This window comes from Mizuhopecten yessoensis, unplaced genomic scaffold (genome assembly GCF_002113885.1).
Source record: "Mizuhopecten yessoensis strain PY_sf001 unplaced genomic scaffold, ASM211388v2 scaffold8065, whole genome shotgun sequence".
NCBI classification, from domain to species: domain Eukaryota; kingdom Metazoa; phylum Mollusca; class Bivalvia; order Pectinida; family Pectinidae; genus Mizuhopecten; species Mizuhopecten yessoensis.
This window is the reverse complement of record NW_018407361.1, coordinates 66260-84287: the sequence shown is the minus strand read 5'-3', so window position 1 is coordinate 84287 and position 18028 is coordinate 66260. Positions and strand designations below refer to the sequence as shown.

The 18028-nt window shown below is 37.3% G+C and overlaps 1 protein-coding gene across 1 annotated transcript in view; it reads right to left on the bottom strand.

Moving 5' to 3' along the window:
* Window positions 1–349: 349 nt before the first annotated feature.
* LOC110454787 overlaps window positions 350–18028 on the bottom strand; it is a 45934-nt gene continuing 28255 nt past the window's right edge. The window contains exons 2-6 of the mRNA XM_021504492.1: window positions 10619–11549; window positions 5191–5279; window positions 4814–4948; window positions 4098–4323; window positions 350–3533 (exon numbers count right to left, since the gene is read on the bottom strand). Coding sequence (XP_021360167.1) covers window positions 3193–3533; window positions 4098–4323; window positions 4814–4948; window positions 5191–5279; window positions 10619–11549 — 1722 coding nt within the window. The 3' untranslated portion in view covers window positions 350–3192. The remainder of the gene's footprint in view (window positions 3534–4097; window positions 4324–4813; window positions 4949–5190; window positions 5280–10618; window positions 11550–18028) is intronic.

Genomic DNA, 18028 nt, shown 5'->3' with positions numbered 1-18028 from the left:
ATTTTTACCCGTGTTTCAGGTGACACAGTGCGTCAGTGTCGTCTGCCACGTAACGGGTACACTGCGGTTATATATCATATAGACCCAGCATGAATATCACCATACCTGGTAACGACTATTTTCTTCTTCTGGAAATTTAGAAAAACTAAAACAGAAGTTTCAAATATATATATAGAGTTAAAATGATTCATCAAAATAACATACAAATCGGTGGTAAATCAAAGATACATTTTCAACTATATAATTCAGAAATGCTTGAGTTCATTAAGATAACCAGACTTGGGTTGTAGTCGGTTAACTTGTCTGATAACGAGGTAACTAGGTCAAGGACAAGAAACTATAACTCGTGTGAATTTCTAAATTTTATTTTTTTCCATATTTCACAACACATTATTTCCAAAATGTTATTCATAAAGAATTAAATTGTTCATAAATGCACAACTCGTATTAATTGGTTATTGTATCTCGGACACAGGTTATTGTCGATACAAATTACAGCACCTTAAGGCTATACAATAAAGCATGCATGTGCTTTCAAAAAAGTTCCACACTACGAAAATAACACCATTTTTGTACTTTGTATTTGATTATCGTATTGTTGACAGATTTGAAACATGTACAACGAATGTATGCGGGTAAATCAAGGTAAGAGTAAACCACGGTACTTATAAGTTATCAGATACTGATAAAAAAGGGCTTTCAGTGAAGGCGAATCGGACAAACATCACACGTATGTGGAAGGTAACAATTTAGAATAACAGGAGGACGCCAATAACGTCATGTACCTTCAGTCCGACCTTGGTAATTCTGAATCAGAACAATTCGAAAAATCTTTACCTATACAGTAGCTTATCTAAGATCCCAACGGTATTATCTTATTGGGAACGAAAGGGCACGAAATGTCGATTCAAAAATGTGAGGATAATTGAAGCTAGATCGCCAAGGATCCGTCAACGTAACTGGCGGATGATGACGTCATAGTTAAAAAGAAACGTCATTTCTCTGAAACGTCATGATCAGCTTCACAAGCTAATCGTAATTAAAAGTGTCGTGGTGAGCGATCAGATACAACAAATGACGACATACAATATTATATACATAACAAGATAACATGATACATAATTAATTAAAATTATAAATAAAACATCACACGCTGTTGAATACAAACAAGACAGCGTGCGTTTCCTTAGCTACGAATGTCAAAGCGTGTTTTGTTTGATGACGTCACAAACATCGTCCCGATGCTTACTACTATGTACGAAAACGTGTGCAATTCAAACACAAATCTGGCAGTTAGAAAAAAATCAAGGGAGATAATGAATCCTCATAATCAAACAGAAAACACTGATTGAGACAACCATGTACAAATACCTTAGTTTAATAAATTAAGCAAGCAACCCCTCCAAATATAAGTTGAGGAGGCACACGAAGACCTGACTAGTAAGTTACACGTTTGTATGTATAGCCTCACGCACTATGACGTCACAAGAACCGAGGGTGGGGAAAGGATCAGCCTCTCAAGCGCTCAATATAGTATCATTCAAATGTTTTTTTCCTGTTATCATTCCAACTTCTTGTTTCTCTATCATTCTTTGTTCCTGTTTCGTCCAAACCTTTATTTGATATAAAAGTTATCTCCACGGCTATCAGATACACATACATCTTCACTCTAATGTTAACAAAACGACACTTATTAATTTCTCATTGTCGTTATTGCACAAATTCTTTACTAGAATATACATGTTTATACACTATTTACATGTTAGTGTTTCTGCGATTTGAGCGGCGGTATAGTACGCAAATAACTATCTAGCACTATATTAATGGAAACAAAACTTGTAAAAATGGGTTCCCTAAATAAGGTGGTTGACGAAATAAGTGACGCTTTCCGAGAGGTTTTCTGCTGGCAAAATAGCAAAGATAAGTCCACCAAGAGAAATAATAAGTCTATCAACATCTAGAAATTAAATTTTAGGTATGTAAACCTAAATCATATCTAATTAAGAATGGTTCGTTGTCAATGCAATTACTCTGTGTTGAGCATAAAATGTCTTACAAAAAGGTACAGGAACATATTTATGTATTGGGAACAATAAGGAATAGTTATAGACTTGTAATCTAAAAAGCGATTCAGCAGAATATTTCAATATTAACAGTATTTGTATACATTTGTGTATGTTAGTGTTGAACAACGATCCTATGCCGATCTATGTGGCGCGGATATGGCATAGTGTATAGTAACGAGTGTGTCACAAAATGTAACGAAAATAAACGATGTCAACCTCACTATCTTGTACGTACGTCTAACACCGCAGGCAACCCATCACCACTGGTTCATATTATGCACTAAAATGATAAAAATAAATTAAAATACTATACGGCACTTAGTTGCGGAAATCGGGATCCCCTATTGTTCATGATAACATTATATAACCTCCAATGTAGCACTATCATATTATCACCGATGTTTGATTTTAGCACTTGACTATCATTTGTTGAATATTCAAAACTGGTCCTAGTATAGCACTATATGATTTAAATCTGTGAATAAGTGGCGTAGCAAATCATTTTTCGGAGTGTATGCTTACATAGCTGGAACAAAATTATAGGAGGCTCTAGAAACAATCACCCGTGTATTAACAAATAATAAGACTGAAAGGCCCTTCAACGATTATCCGAGGACAACACAGTATCATATGTTCCGTCGGAGTAAAGTTTTCAAGAAGATTTTTTGATTTTTTCCCTTTTGTATGCTACGCCACTGTAAGTGCAAAAGCGTTGTGAAGCACAGGGTTGCGACACAATGATACACATATGTAAAGGCAGCTTGTATTATAGTATCTCTGTGACGATTAACGTTTAAAACTCATGTGTTGTGAATTGTACGTATTAGTGTGATCAACATTTACTTCCGTCCCTGATTGTTTGCTAATGGTCTCGTCGTTTATATCTCATTGATTATTGAGAAGAGTCATAATAATGATGTCACCACCTGGTACTTTATAGAAGCAAGTCATACGTGCATCCTTTATGTACACTTAAGTCGATGACGTCACGATGAAGTTGACCTGTGACATGTGGACTCTTTAATAGTACTCACTCCGCCAGTGTTTCTGTAATACACATAATATGATGACTTGGCGACTGCTTACACAAATCTATTGGATGTCATCATAATTGTATACACAGTTATCAATCCTCAACTGAATCATGCGCGTCTTGTGAGAGCGTGCTTTCTTGAGAGTCATTTGTAAGCATTGGCGATGATTCATCTTCGTTTTCTTCCTCTTCGATTATGACATTTGGGTCTCGCGCTATTGTCTCCCCTTCCTGATGACTGACTTCGACAGGTGGCGTGTCTGATGGGCCGAAATCAGCGCCACTGTCGGAGTCGTCGAGACGGGGTATGGAACCGTTGTGATCATGGGTCACCCCCTCCCGACCTTTCCTCAGCAAACCAAGGAGTTCTTCATCTTTCGTTCCGAACTCGTCATCCGTCGTCTCATCAATGAATTTGATTATGTCGATATGATCTACAACAAAAATTAAAAATATCTGCATTCTGACTTCATAATTAAAGATGTATGTCGATATGAGTGAAAGTTAAGGTACACACATCTAGAACACTCTGACTTTACAACCATGACTGTGATTGAACAGTCATCCTAAACCTACACCAGTTATATTTGTTGTCCTCTCCAACTTACAAGACAATTGCAAGATTATTTTACTTTATACACGACTACGGTTTTTTATTTCAGCACATGTACTAAGTAATAATTTCATTAAATCTGAGGATTTCCTGTCTAGTGTCCAATCTGTGCTATTCGATTTAAAATTCTCATTATTCTAAATAATCAAAAAACATAACAAATCGCTCTACTCTGGAATTCATTGCTCGGTTACTTTTTCTCAAAAACTGAAGCTCGTAATAACGAATTTCGGAATAAACAAATCAATGTCGATGAAAAGAAAATGTGCTCCTGAATAAAGTGTCTGTCCTGAAGGCGGATACTATCTGAAGTACTAACCGAGGGTTTTACTGTAATATTTAACTTAAGTATCATTATAAAACACCGTTTACTCAAGAAACCCACCAACACGTGGCGCTGGGTCTTTGCTCTTCTTTTTCCTATCTGGAACAGCATACAAATCCTCCACTCGTCTTGGAGTTACGTGCTCCTGCTTTATCGGCTTTCCGCTAGGGTGGCGTGCTGTGTCCTTGTCGATGACATCATATATACCATCACGCTCCTCGTCACGATATTCGATATTTATAGGGACGGGCGAGCCACTATTCCAAGACCCGTTCTTATCCACCTTCTGTAACAAATAAATATTTTTGCACAAATAAAATATGTAATTGAATTAGAAATGTCGCCAAAATGATAGTTCTTAAAAAAAGGGGCATAACTCCATAAATTGGAGAGGTAACAGTCAAGCACCTCTCTGTAAGGGTTCCGTTCAAACAGACTATTTCGTTTTACCCTTACAACTTCGTTGCAGGGGTATACTATCAGTTACCACCGTGGCTACCGAAGATCAGAGGGGACCTCGCGGGGATTTAACAGTCGATACACTTTGTCACCTCTCAACCCATTGATCTCAGACTTTTCACATTCATAACCTTTTAACAAGCTTAATAATAAAATAATACACCCACTTATGATACAGTAGTTCAGAAACCCATTACAGGTAGCAAATTTAGACACAAACTCATCGTTACATTCGATGAGGAATGGGGAAGCAGATATTTCTATTGTTGGAGATGGGCAGGTTGGCTAGGGTTGGGGGGAGCCACTTTTTCGCGTACCTTCATCACCTGGAACGACTCTCGCGTTCGACGACATCGCACACTGACGATAAATCCGAGGATGAAGAAAACAAAGGCTGCCGCTACGGCCACTGCGACCACCACTCCAACAGTCACTTTGCTGGTGCCTTCTTCCTGTAACACAGAATTGGACGGGTCGCAGAAACACAGAGGTCAGAGGGACGGCTTTCCGGGGGTTTGAATTCACATATGATCTATGCATTTATTTTATATTATTTTGTGAAAATGGTTTTGAATTAATTGAATGGTGAATCAATTGACTGATCGGGAATTACATATATGCGGTTGTCTCGATTAATAGAGCCCACACTAACCTGATGAAAGTATAATCTGATGAATAAATTGGGATTACTTACATGTTCGTGGGGGGAGCTCTGGGCGCCCACCTTCTGTTCTGCTGTGGGGACCGGCTTGTCCAGCGAATTCTCCACGTGGTGGTGATGGACTGTAACACAGACATTCATATTCCTACTTTAAGTATATTTAATGTACATTTTCTAGTATGTACTGATATGGATATAGAGGCTTGTAGCCTGCGTCCATAATGTATCATATTAAAAACCATATTAAATCATATTAAAATATGTTACAATTTGTAAGGAAATATATGATAGAGGTATATGGTGAGCAGTCAGATAATGACGACTCGAAACTCGGCTTATATCGAAATTGCTGTTTGGTTCAAAGAGATTGTCTAAAATTCGATACATGGAATAATGTCTTTTTCTTGAAATATATTCGATTTCCGTATCATTTCGACATAGATAAGCTCGAATGAAATAAGATCTCTGAATACTCAAAAATCTACCGGTTGTACCGGAAGTGGAATCCTTCCATCTCCATGGAATGACATGATAAACCATTTAAAAGGCACAAAAGACGGTGTGCCAATAGAGCATAACCTTTGACCCGGGAACACCGTGCCGAGGTCAAGGTGTGAACACAGTACTTTGATAATAGGTAAGTTCTTGGAAACATTTTGTCACAGATATTATTAGAATTAAAATGTAAAATACTGAGTAAATGTTTAACGGACCGTCATGCATACAGAAGCTGTCCTGCTAAAACATAAATTAAAGTAAAACAGCACATTAAAACTATTATTCATGTTAAAATACAGTGAATAAAATGCTAATTCGATTTCAAATGTAAAAACAAGCAATGATAAAATGTAAGACACGTATGATTATTCTTGTAATGTATGCACCTGAATATAATATATGTATAATAATATGCATAATATATATATAATGTACGTGCATCGTCACGTGTATCTTTCGAAAGCCATCTGAAATGTGTAATGTTTTTGTGTAGTACAGCTGACACTGCCGTCAGCCCGTGAAAGTTTGACATACAAGCACCACAGAAAACCTACACATGGAACAAGGCCACTAGTTCAATGTGAACCACCTCTTATAAAAGCCTCCTACATCATTTAATATTTAATAGTAAGGCAGATGTGATTTATCAAGCGTTTAACTCGGGTCTCCTCGCCGTCATCTGACAACGTAATTGTGGGAAAGTATTTCTCGTGCGACCTTGACCTATGTACAAAGTGTTCCAGTCGGAACTAGGTGTCGCTAATTATCTGTCTGCGCCTGTGCACTGGTTGCACTTGTACCGTGGAAAAGGGGACCGTAGCTTGATGCCATGAAACATTCACGTGTGAATTATCACAATGCACGTGCATCTTTTTTGTTTTCGGTTCAATGACAGTAATCTTATCTGCTTCATTAACCGTAATTGGTTCCGATTCACTGGCGAATCAGTACAGTTGGAGATGTACACAACTAACCTGAAAACAAGTGTACCCAGATATTACTGTAATTAAGGCCGTGGTACTGTGGTACTTGAACCTATCTACAACCACGTAGGGCTCTCCACCACATTGCACACACTCAATTCACAGCTGTTGGACGAGTACTCTCCCAAACAAAGGTAACACTAAACAATATGTTACTCTACTGGGTGTGGTCGATTGTTTTAGGTCATCATTACTGCTACCAGACCTGGATCTAACCATGTTGCCTTCTTCAACCTCCGGCCCGCCTTTAAGTATACAGTAGGAACCTGGCCGAGCTAGCCATCTTCAGTCATCGTCTCTTAATTTCGCAACAAATGGTCCAGATACTTTGCTACCATAATTCCTACTTCTACCTTTATAAGAAGCTAAAGCTGCCCTACTCTCAGCACAGATCCAAGCCCTATCCCCACCTGTTTGCCACAATCTTACCAAACACCATCCATCCTCTTCTGTAGATCAGAAAACCAATCTTATCAAACGATCAAAACTACATTATCCACTGTCCGTTTTCTTGGCCATAAAAAGTATGTTAAGCCGCTCTTCCAACATACCCTCACTCCCATTTCCACATAAGCTTTAGCCCTCTTAACTAGCCTTCCCGTATAGCCTACACCCCCTGAACAACTCTTCCTACATAAACTACACTACTCTAAACCACCCTTCCCACAACGCCTACACCCCATTAACCATTCTTCCCACATAGCCTACACTCAATGAGTTTACTTTCCCACATAACCTTTAGCCTATTAAAGAAACCTTCCACATAAGCTACACCCCCTATGCCACACTTCCCACATACTCACAACCCTAAGCTATCATTTCCGCATAATCTCCACCTCTCTAAGCCAAGTCACCCGTTCCACACAATCTACTGTCCACATAAACTACTTTATTATACCTATACCTATTTTACACTATATAAAAGTAATGTCATAAATCCCAACATTACAAAAAGGGTGCGTTAGTTGGGAGAACTAAGACCCAGTTAACTAGTTCAGAGGATGGGCGTGATTTGATCGAGTTATCGACCAATTAGCGTCGATGAAGTCGGGACTCCGAATTAGTTTGTCAATGTTGAAATTAAATCAACACCCCACTCTTGCCAAGTGATATTGTTGTACTGTAGTCTGCAATTTGTTTATTTTGATGATGTTAAAAATAAAAATTGTCAGATTGTTGCTTTTGTATCGATATAATAAAACAGTTTAAGCATGGTTATTTCGGGATATATCAAGTTTCTGGTTCTCCGTGGCCAGGTTTATTTCCCTGGGCTTCGCCTCGGGAAATAGCCCTGGTCGCGGGGAACCAGAAATTTGCTATATCCCTCATGACCATACTTTAACTGTATAATATCCCCTTCCTTAGCTACTTTTACATAACTACAACCTGACATGCTCCTTCCCATGTGAACGACCCGTTCCCGAGAGCCCCTACACACAGGCCCCCTACACACAGGGCCCCTACAAACAGGGCCCCTACACACAGGGCCTCTACACGCAGGGCTTTCTAACCATCGGTCGGTGCTTGTTGTTGACAGAACACTTAACTATGATTATTTCCCAGCCCATTCATTATTTGGGTATCGTATAAAAAGAACATCTCAATTCAGTAATAGTGACTGGTTTACGGGGGTAAATGTTATCTCAAGTTTTTAACCGTGCTTCCTTAGTGCAAGTTCAATTGAGCAGGACTATTTATTTATTATTGTTTGATGACTTCACGACCTGGTAGCACAGCAGAGTGCTTAAGACCGAGGGGGAAATTTGTGCTTTATTAAAAAAGGGATTGGTGATGGGTGGCTAAATGTGGGTCATCGTCAGGCAAATGTAGTCCCAATAGCTCGAAAAAGGTACAACAATAGCTAGATTGAAATTATCTGGACTATAAAACCCGCTTTATGTAAGTTAAAATGTAAAAACGGACATGGACTTAACAATTGCTTTTGATATAAACGGACCACTGTGCTCACAAATCTGTTTGTGTAATTCATATTTTCTTTATATTTCTTTTTCTAATATTATTATTAAGTGTGAAAGATCTAAATAATCAATGAATAAAGCTACATGTTAATGAAAGTACACTTGAAAGTTTTACCCTGCGTATCTTATCTTTATTGGACATAACATGTTGGATTGGATTAAAAACTCGAATGATGAATATGTTCCTTTCTTTTGAGCTAATGCGATATCAGACGTGTTTGATAGAGTTATGACATGATATTTATTTTATAGAGTTATGACATATACCAGACGTGTTTGATAGAGGTTTGACAGATATCAGACGTGTTTGGTAGAGTTATGACAGATATCAGATGTGTTTGATAGAGTTATGACAGATATAAGACGTGTTTGATAGAGTTAGGACATATATCAGACGTGTTTGATAGAGGTATGACAGATATCAGACGTGTTTGAGAGTGTTATGACAGATATCAGACGTGATTGATAGCCGTGTTTGATAAAGTTATGACATGATATCTTTTTGATATAGAGTTTTGATAGATACCAGACGTGTTTGATAGAGTTTTGACAGATATCAGATGTGTTTGATAGAGTTATGACATATACCAGACGTGTTTGATAGAGGTTTGACAGATATCAGACGGGTTTGATAGAGTTATGACAGATATAAGACGTGTTTGATAGAGTTAGGACAGATATCAGACGTGTTTGAGAGTGTTATGACAGATATCAGACGTGTTTGAAAGAGTTTTGACAGATATCAGACGTGTTTGGGAGAGGTTTGACAGATATCAGACGTGTTTGGTAGAGTTTTGACAGATATCAGACGTGTTTGGGAGAGGTTTGACAGATATCAGACGGGTTTGATAGAGTTATGACAGATATCAGATGTGTTTGATAGAGTTATGACATATATCAGACGTGTTTGATAGAGGTTTGACAGATATCAGACGTGTTTGGGAGAGGTTTGACAGATATCAGACGGGTTTGATAGAGTTATGACAGATATCAGCCGTGTTTGATAGAGTTAGGACATATATCAGACGTGTTTGATAGAGGTATGACAGATATCAGACGTGTTTGATAGAGTTATGACATGATATCTATTTGATATAGAGTTTTGACAGATACCAGACGTGTTTGATAGAGTTTTGACAGATATCAGACGTGTTTGATACAGTTCGGACAGATATCAGACGTGTTCGATAGAGTTATGACAGATATCAGACGTGATTGATAGACGTGTTTGATAGAGCTAGGACAGATATCAGACGTGTTCGATAGAGTTATGACAGATATCAGACGTGTTTGATATAGAGAAATGACAGATATCAGACGTGATTGATAGACGTTTTTGATAGAGTTATGACAGATATCGGACGTGATTGATAGACGTGTTTGATATAGAGTAATGACAGATATCAGACGTGTTTGGTAGAGTTTTGACAGATATGAGACGTGTTTGATAGAGGTTTGACAGATATCAGACGTGATTGATAGACGTGTTTGATAGAGTTATGACATGATATCTATTTGATAGAGTTATGACATATACCAGACGTGTTTGATAGAGTTATGACAGATATCAGACGTGTTTGATATAGTTATGACATATATCAGACGTGTTTGATAGAGTTATGACAGATATCAGACGTGTTTGATAGAGTTTTGACAGATATCAGACGTGTTTGATAGAGTTATGACAGATATCAGACGTGTTTGATAGAGTTATGACAGATATCAGACGTGTTTGATAGAGTTTTGACAGATGCTTTGCATCAGACATTGCAATAGAATATCAAAAGTAATGACGTCACTACCAGTATGACGAGGACATCACAAATTTTAGCTGGGGATGTTGGATCTAATTGGCCAGTGTAATATAGTCGGAATGATGACGTCAGTCAAACCGAAACACGATTAACTGTTATACTGTCGTCTAGACAACATTACTTGTAGCTTAACTATAAACTTCGTGCATCATTTTGACAATGTATGATGACGTCATGTCGACTTTACCTCTGTTTTCCTTGCCTCTGTTATGTGGAGAAGCCGTATACAATACGTAGTTTTTGTCGCTGGGACCGACTCCGCTCTTTGACGTAAACTCGACTTCCGGCTTGACACTTAAACCTTCACCAATATGTATCGATCCTACAGGAGTGACGGTAGGAACTTCCGGTTTCGCTGTAAGGCGAACAAAACTCGGTTTTGTCGATTTAGCTGTTAATGTGGAAAAGGTAGTTGTCATAGGAATGAAATCAACTGACCCAGCGCCATCTGTTAGTTCTGTATTTTGTGTGGTGGTAGATTGTGATTGAAGAGTGATGTTTTGTTCTGTTTCGTCACTTTTTGTATCTTTTACTGGGGGTAAACTAGTCGTCAAATCCGTTTCCGTGTCTGGCTCTTCTTGTGCACCAATATTCAATTCTACCTCGTCGCCGCTTCCTTCATCTTCATCGAACTTTATTATTTGTGATGCATTAACTATAATATCATCGGTGTTATCTAACACTGGCGCTTGAAACTCTGAGCCTAGATAAATTTCCTCACCCCCATCGGCTGACCCCTCCCCTTCCGGTAATACCAGAGTCTCTTTGGGTTCCGGTTCCGGAAGAAGACGAGTCTGATCAGCAACAACAGCGTCTAAACAACGCTTCTGGTAGGAAGGCAGACGAGAGTCCTTCACTGACAAACACGATTCACAGACGGTGTCATCATGTCTGCTACATGGCTTCATCACAAAATAACCATCACCGCACGTGGAACAGGTGGTACATTTGTTTAAGAGATTAGGACTGGGGGTGAAGCTGTCTCCCGTGCAAGGCGCGCATACAGTGTCGTGATTATCGTTACATTCAAGGATGGCAAAATATCCAGCTTTACACGTTCGGCAAATTGGTTGGGTGGTAGCTTCCGGTTCCGGTTCGTTGTCTCCTAGTACCACTACCTGAAATGGAAAGTAAAGATGAACATACAAGGCGTTAGATAAACAGCTGTATAGATACATGTAGACGACATAGGTTAAACACATTTACATAATATATTCAATTTATTTCTTGGTTATTTCAACATTATATTTAATATGCATGAAATATTGCTTCCTCGCACCCTGCAAAACTTAACACAATATAAAAACGATAGTTCAATGCCTGAATAGCTGTTATAGTCGCGAACTAAAATTTTCAATTACCTTTTCGAAAGATTCTTTCAAAATTAAAAAAAAAACAATTTGTTTGAAAACCTACGCTTTCAAACACACATATGAATTTCAATATTTTAAAAACTATTTTTAAAAGAAATGTTTGATTGATTTTTGTGTTTAACTAACCATGCTTTTTAAACCCGCTACCAGGTGTCATTTTAAAATTAGACAATTAGATGTCGTTACCGTCCGCAAGTGAAATTGACATCACGAAGTAAATATATGCTGACGAGGACGATTAATGTTAGCGCTGTAAGCACATGCCCATGTGTAGGTTTTTAATACAAAATACAAAAATAACCAAAACATGCAACTTAGCACTTTACAGTATACAAAACTTTCCTTTTCGAGATTCTTTTTGTTTTCAATACATTTATATAGTTTCGAACGAAAATCAAACCCATGCATTACTTAAATGATCCTACACAGTCGATTCTACAACGGTAAAATAGATATTTCTAAGAGATATGAATATTGATAGTAAACAAATTATCCAGTGGTACAATATTAAACGTTTACCCCGCCAGCTACGTTGTCTGTAGTTGCCAGGTGGTAAAAGAGCTGGAGGTTACGACCTTCCTTAACACGTGCCTGTATACCGTCTGTACCACGAGATACACTACTCCTACACAGGCGCGACAGTGACTGATATCGATTTCCATATCGTTTTCCAGTGACACATTTACTTACATGTCATACGTACAGGTCAATGTTTTATCTTAGAAATATGTTAACAAAATACGTTGCTTTCAGTAAAAAAAAAAATACTGTCATTTCTAATCATTTCGCTCGAATTGCTGAAGAAAACACGCACATGTCGGACATTTAATCAGTGTCGGTGATTTATCGTCAGTTGACGGTGTAAAACACAATCGACTGGGTCTGATATTTAATGCACATCTGTTTAGTGTTTAAGACACAATGTTTTGATGTTTCAAATCATCTCCAGTACCTTGAGGTGGTTGTCTTATCAAAGCGGAAGTGACGTACTTCATAGTTTGATGAGACGCCATGATAATCAGGCGACTCGGGGTGCCTTATCGCTTTTCTGTAACCTTGCCCCCAGCAGAAAAGGTGTGTTTGTAACTGGACACACCTTGGTGATCATTGGTCATATACATTCCTATGTCTGATCAGTATACTGAAAATATTGTTACTACGGTGAAACATTATGTAGAAGAATAATTCTGTATGTTTAATTATATGTAGAAATGGTGAGGTGTTCATGTGTGGTATAAGATGTGACATAGAGAGAGTTAATGAGAAAATGTTGTCTATGCGATAAGATTAAGATTACTTCCTTATTTAATTGTACTCTATATGTTCAATTACGGGAACAAAACAAATAGGTAAGAGTAGCGAAACATCCATTTTAGCACTAAGCGTTTAATTTCACAAAAGCAATGTTATATTTTTTTTTAGGAGAAAGCTATTATCACTCGCTGCTTACCTTTTTATTCAATATTTAAGGCTATTTTATAGCCAACATTTGACAAACAGAAATATATCTTTTAACTTTGACAATTCTTTACCAATCATCATTTCGATTAAAGTATTAATGTCTAAATGAGCTGAGTTACAAGTTCACTACATTGTAATATGTAAATTGTACACATTTATAAAGCACATGTCATTGTAATTAGCTATGAATTGATGAATGAAATTGAAACAGAGATCGAAGAGTATGAATTTGCTATGAGGGCAAACTCCAACCACAACAGCGATTTCCTCCTACCCCCTACAGAGCACGGGAGAAATGGCGGAAAATAAGGAAAGTTGAAAATTAAATCTACTACCCTTGAATATATTTATCTCTGTATTTCTAGACTAGCGTACTGATTGAGACGAGCATTGCCTTGGTATAGGTGTACATAGAAGCCAATGTTATTACAAGCCATGCTAATTAAATTTTGATTATAATTACAGTAAGTAGTTATGAGTACTGGCAGCTTATTCGCATTAACGTTTATCCAAACTGAAATATATAGATCTTCATTATGAAATATATGATATTATTCTATAACTATTATCGATAATAATTCAGGTCATCCCGATTTTAAGTTCTCCCTTTTCATTTTATAATTATTTTCATTTATATATGCTTTTAATTGAAATCTTTATTTGCGTTAAAAAGCCACCGTCCAGAATACAGAAGACGAAGTAATTGTCAAGACGTTGTCCTTAGGAACATGATCTGTCCAATGAAAAGAAGATAAATCACCCTGGATCGTTCTGACTCATACATGTGCCTAACAGGGCTGGATTGTTGTTAAAACATATGTTTTCCGACCCAGTCGAGTATGCCGTACTTGTATCCGTGTTCATTACATATGTAATTTCATCAGTCTGTCTGTGAAACAAGATATGAGGTAATTGATTTGTCTCTCGATGTCTGTCATAGACAAAGGACCTTGTTACTGGGCTTTACTTGATGACCTTGCGCAGTGACACACTAAGGAGCTTGTAACCAGGCTTAACTCTATGACCTTGGCCCCTAGCATAGACTTAGGGCTTTGTATCCAAGCTTAATTCTATGACCTTTGTCCCTATCATAGACTTAGGGCATTTTAATCAAGCCTAAAGTTATATAACATTGGCCCCTCTCACAGACTCAGGAGCCAAGCTTAACTTCATCACTTTGGCCTTTGTCAAAGGCACAGGTCTTTGCAATTAAACTTAACTCTATGGCTAGACTATCTGACCTCTATCAGTGAAACAAAGAGTTACTAATGTCGAAGCAATTTCATCATCCTCTTTTCATAGGCGCGGGGTTGTAACAAAAGGTTATTTGTGAACATGGTTCCTCAGTCCCTAACCAATGTCAATGGTTCCTTAATTACTGTTTCATAAACATTCGTATTGTAACTAAGGGTAAGGATTCCCCATGACCCACATCGTAACCCTCATCATAGGCCCAGGGGCTTGTAACCAAGGATCATCCTTGATCTTGTCCCTTTCTCAGACCAGAGTCAGCCATGGCCATACTGTTGTTGCCTTCTAATTGTTTGGTACCACCAGATACCAGGGACTGTAACCAACGGCCCCAACCACAGAGTCCAGGATAATGGAAAGTCAAATGAAGAAATCTAATGTATATCTAGACATACTGTACTTTTTATTTATCATGGTGTTATATTACTTTGATAAAAGTCGTCAAAAGGTGCACTTAGAATACTTAAATTAAATTTAATGGTTTCGGCATGGACTATGTTAACGCCCATTATGTTTGCCTGCAAAGCTGTGTCATTCATAGACTGTAAATGCCATATCATCACAGATCAATGCCGAAATGAAAGACAACTACACAAAACATAAAAAATATACCTCTAGTCTAGACGTCCTTTTGCTATCACATATTATTAATAGGTCTAAAACAAATGAAGCAGATGGAAAGAGTGAGCAAAAAGCATGTAGCTTCATCCTAAATGTGGATATTAGTGGACGTTATCGTTGTAATGATATTTCATTCATTTGTAACATGTACATGTGATTGACATTGAAAACGACCTTCGTTAAGGCGAGGATGTAACGTCAAGAGCCGCTGTCAAAACCAGACAAGGTCGTCAGTAAACTTAATGTATTCAACACTAATTTTAATTCGAATAATTTGCATAATATCACAGACTACATGTAATTATAATATAAATTATATGAGATACTTGTCTATAGCTAACATATCAAACCAGCCAGTATAACGCTTAACAATTTAAAATTCACCTTTCTCTGTCTATATATTCAAATATCCTTTTTTATTTTCAAATAGTTCTTATTTTTGAAACAGTAACACTGATTTTGAATTCTATATTTTGATATTAGAGTGTCTATAGGAGCTTCCTTAATTCGTTCAGTGCATAACCGTTAACTTAATTATCCTTAGTTTTTAGAACTTTTCTGACCTTCTTTTTCACTCATTGTCGCTATTATATTGAGTTGTGGAGAAATGTACAAATCGTTGTTATACTGTGCTTATTATCAACATCGGTATGTATATGATACATAAACCTATACGTAAACAATACCGGGACTCCAAATGATATCTTATCACGTTAACGAGATGTTGATAACCGCGGTATGTCGATGGTTGTCTGTTATAATGCATTTCGTTTATCATTGTTCGTTATGGCATGTAACATCAAACTGGAGGAGTTCAGAATATGTCGAAGTTCTATTACAGTTTAATGCTATTTATGTTAACGAGATTATCTCGAAGTCATGTTGGTTTTATGACAGTTTAAAGTATATAATTATGTTTGCTAACAAGGTTATCTCGAAGTTTTATGACAGTTTAAATTGTATTACTATGTTTGCTAACAAGGTTATCTCGAAGTTTCATGACCGTGTAAATTGTATTACTATGTTTGCTTACAAGGTTATCTCGAAGTTTTATGACAGTTTAAATTGTATTACTATGTTTGATAACAAGGTTATCTCGAAGCTTTATGACAGTTTAACGCTTTGTATTTTATCTAAAGGGGAGGCTGAAGTTGTTTGTTGGCTCTATTGCAGATTAATTTGATGTATGCTAACAAGGCTATCTCGAATTCGAGTAAGTTTTATGACAGTTTAAGTTGTATTACTATGTTTGATAACAAGGTTATCTCGAAGTTTTATGACCGTGTAAATTGTATTACTATATTTGCTAACAATGTTATCTCAAAGTTTTATGACAGTTTAACGCTTTGTATTTTATCTAAAGGATATCTCGAAGTTGTTTGTTGGCTCTATTGCAGATTAATTTGATGTATGCTAACAAGGCTATCTCGAATTCGAGTAAGTTTTATGACAGTTTAAAATTATTACTATGTTTGCTAACTAGAATTATATCGAAGTTGTTTATTGGTTCTACATCTTGATGTTATTGTTTGTTAATTACGATATCTCAAACGGCATGTTATTTAAAATATTCTATCGTGATCACAACAACTTAGATCGTGGAGAAAATACAATAAGTCCGTCCAAACATAGTCAAACTCCATTCAAAATTCTTTCACAGATTATAGAAAGACATTTCAGCGACCAGAGGACAAGAAAGGGCCATTTTCATTTTTCGTCATCTCTCAAATAAAACCAAATTGAGCGATTTCCACTTGTGAATTTCTATTATAATAAATGTCAAAATAGCTGTTCTGAAAGGTCAAAACTATTTTGTCGTAACATGCAGTGACAGTGACAGAACAAGTAATAGTCCTCTACATCCCAAATAAATACAGGGTCGGTCGGGGTCATCACTGAGCGCATGTACAGATCTGTTTCGACGCATGTAAAATACGGTAGTAAATATTGACACATTGGACTAGTTTAACACATTACGATAGCACTATCAATTAGGAGCGAGATAAAGTCCGCGAGAATAGTCGATCGCAAATTTAAACACCTCATAAGTAAGTCGTTTGAAGCGAAATAGCGAAAATAATTGTATTACTTGTTTTGTTTGCGGAGATATTAGCAATTTCTATGTAAATGTTTTCTCCGTAAATATATACGTATTACCTGTCCATACGGAAAAGTCGTCTGAAATCCAACACCTGTACGCTTGCTTATTCTTGTCTTTGTCTAAGTACAGTACCTAAATGCTATAATGTATCTATAATGGATATCATAAATGCTTAGAGTCATGTTAAACTTTCTAATGTAAAACAATCCCCGTACACAAACGAGTCCAGTTACGGACATAACCGGCCATTGTAAATAAAAACCCATTTGAATGTTTCCTGTGAGTTATTAGGCGGGGGTCTATATGTTTTAAAAGATAGGGGCGCTATATGATAATTCCTAAGCAAATTTGAATTGAAAGACTAGTTTACATCGTAAGGAGAGGTCCGAACCCCCTACCACAACCCTTTGCTTGGTCTGATGAATATAAAGGATAGTTTACATTGTAAGGAGAGGTCCGAACCCCTAACCACAACCCTTTGTTGGGTCTGATGAATATAAAGGAGAGTTTACATTGTAAGGAGAGGTCCGAACCCCCTACCCACAACCCTTTGCTGGGTCTGATGAATATAAAGACTAGTTTACATTGTAAGGAGAGGTCCGAACCCCCTACCCACAACCCTTTGTTGGGTCTGATGAATATAAAGGATAGTTTACATTGTAAGGAGAGGTCCGAACCCCCTACCCACAACCCTTTGCTGGGTCTGATGAATATAAAGACTAGTTTACATTGTAAGGAGAGGTCCGAACCCCCTACCCACAACCCTTTGTTGGGTCTGATGAATATAAAG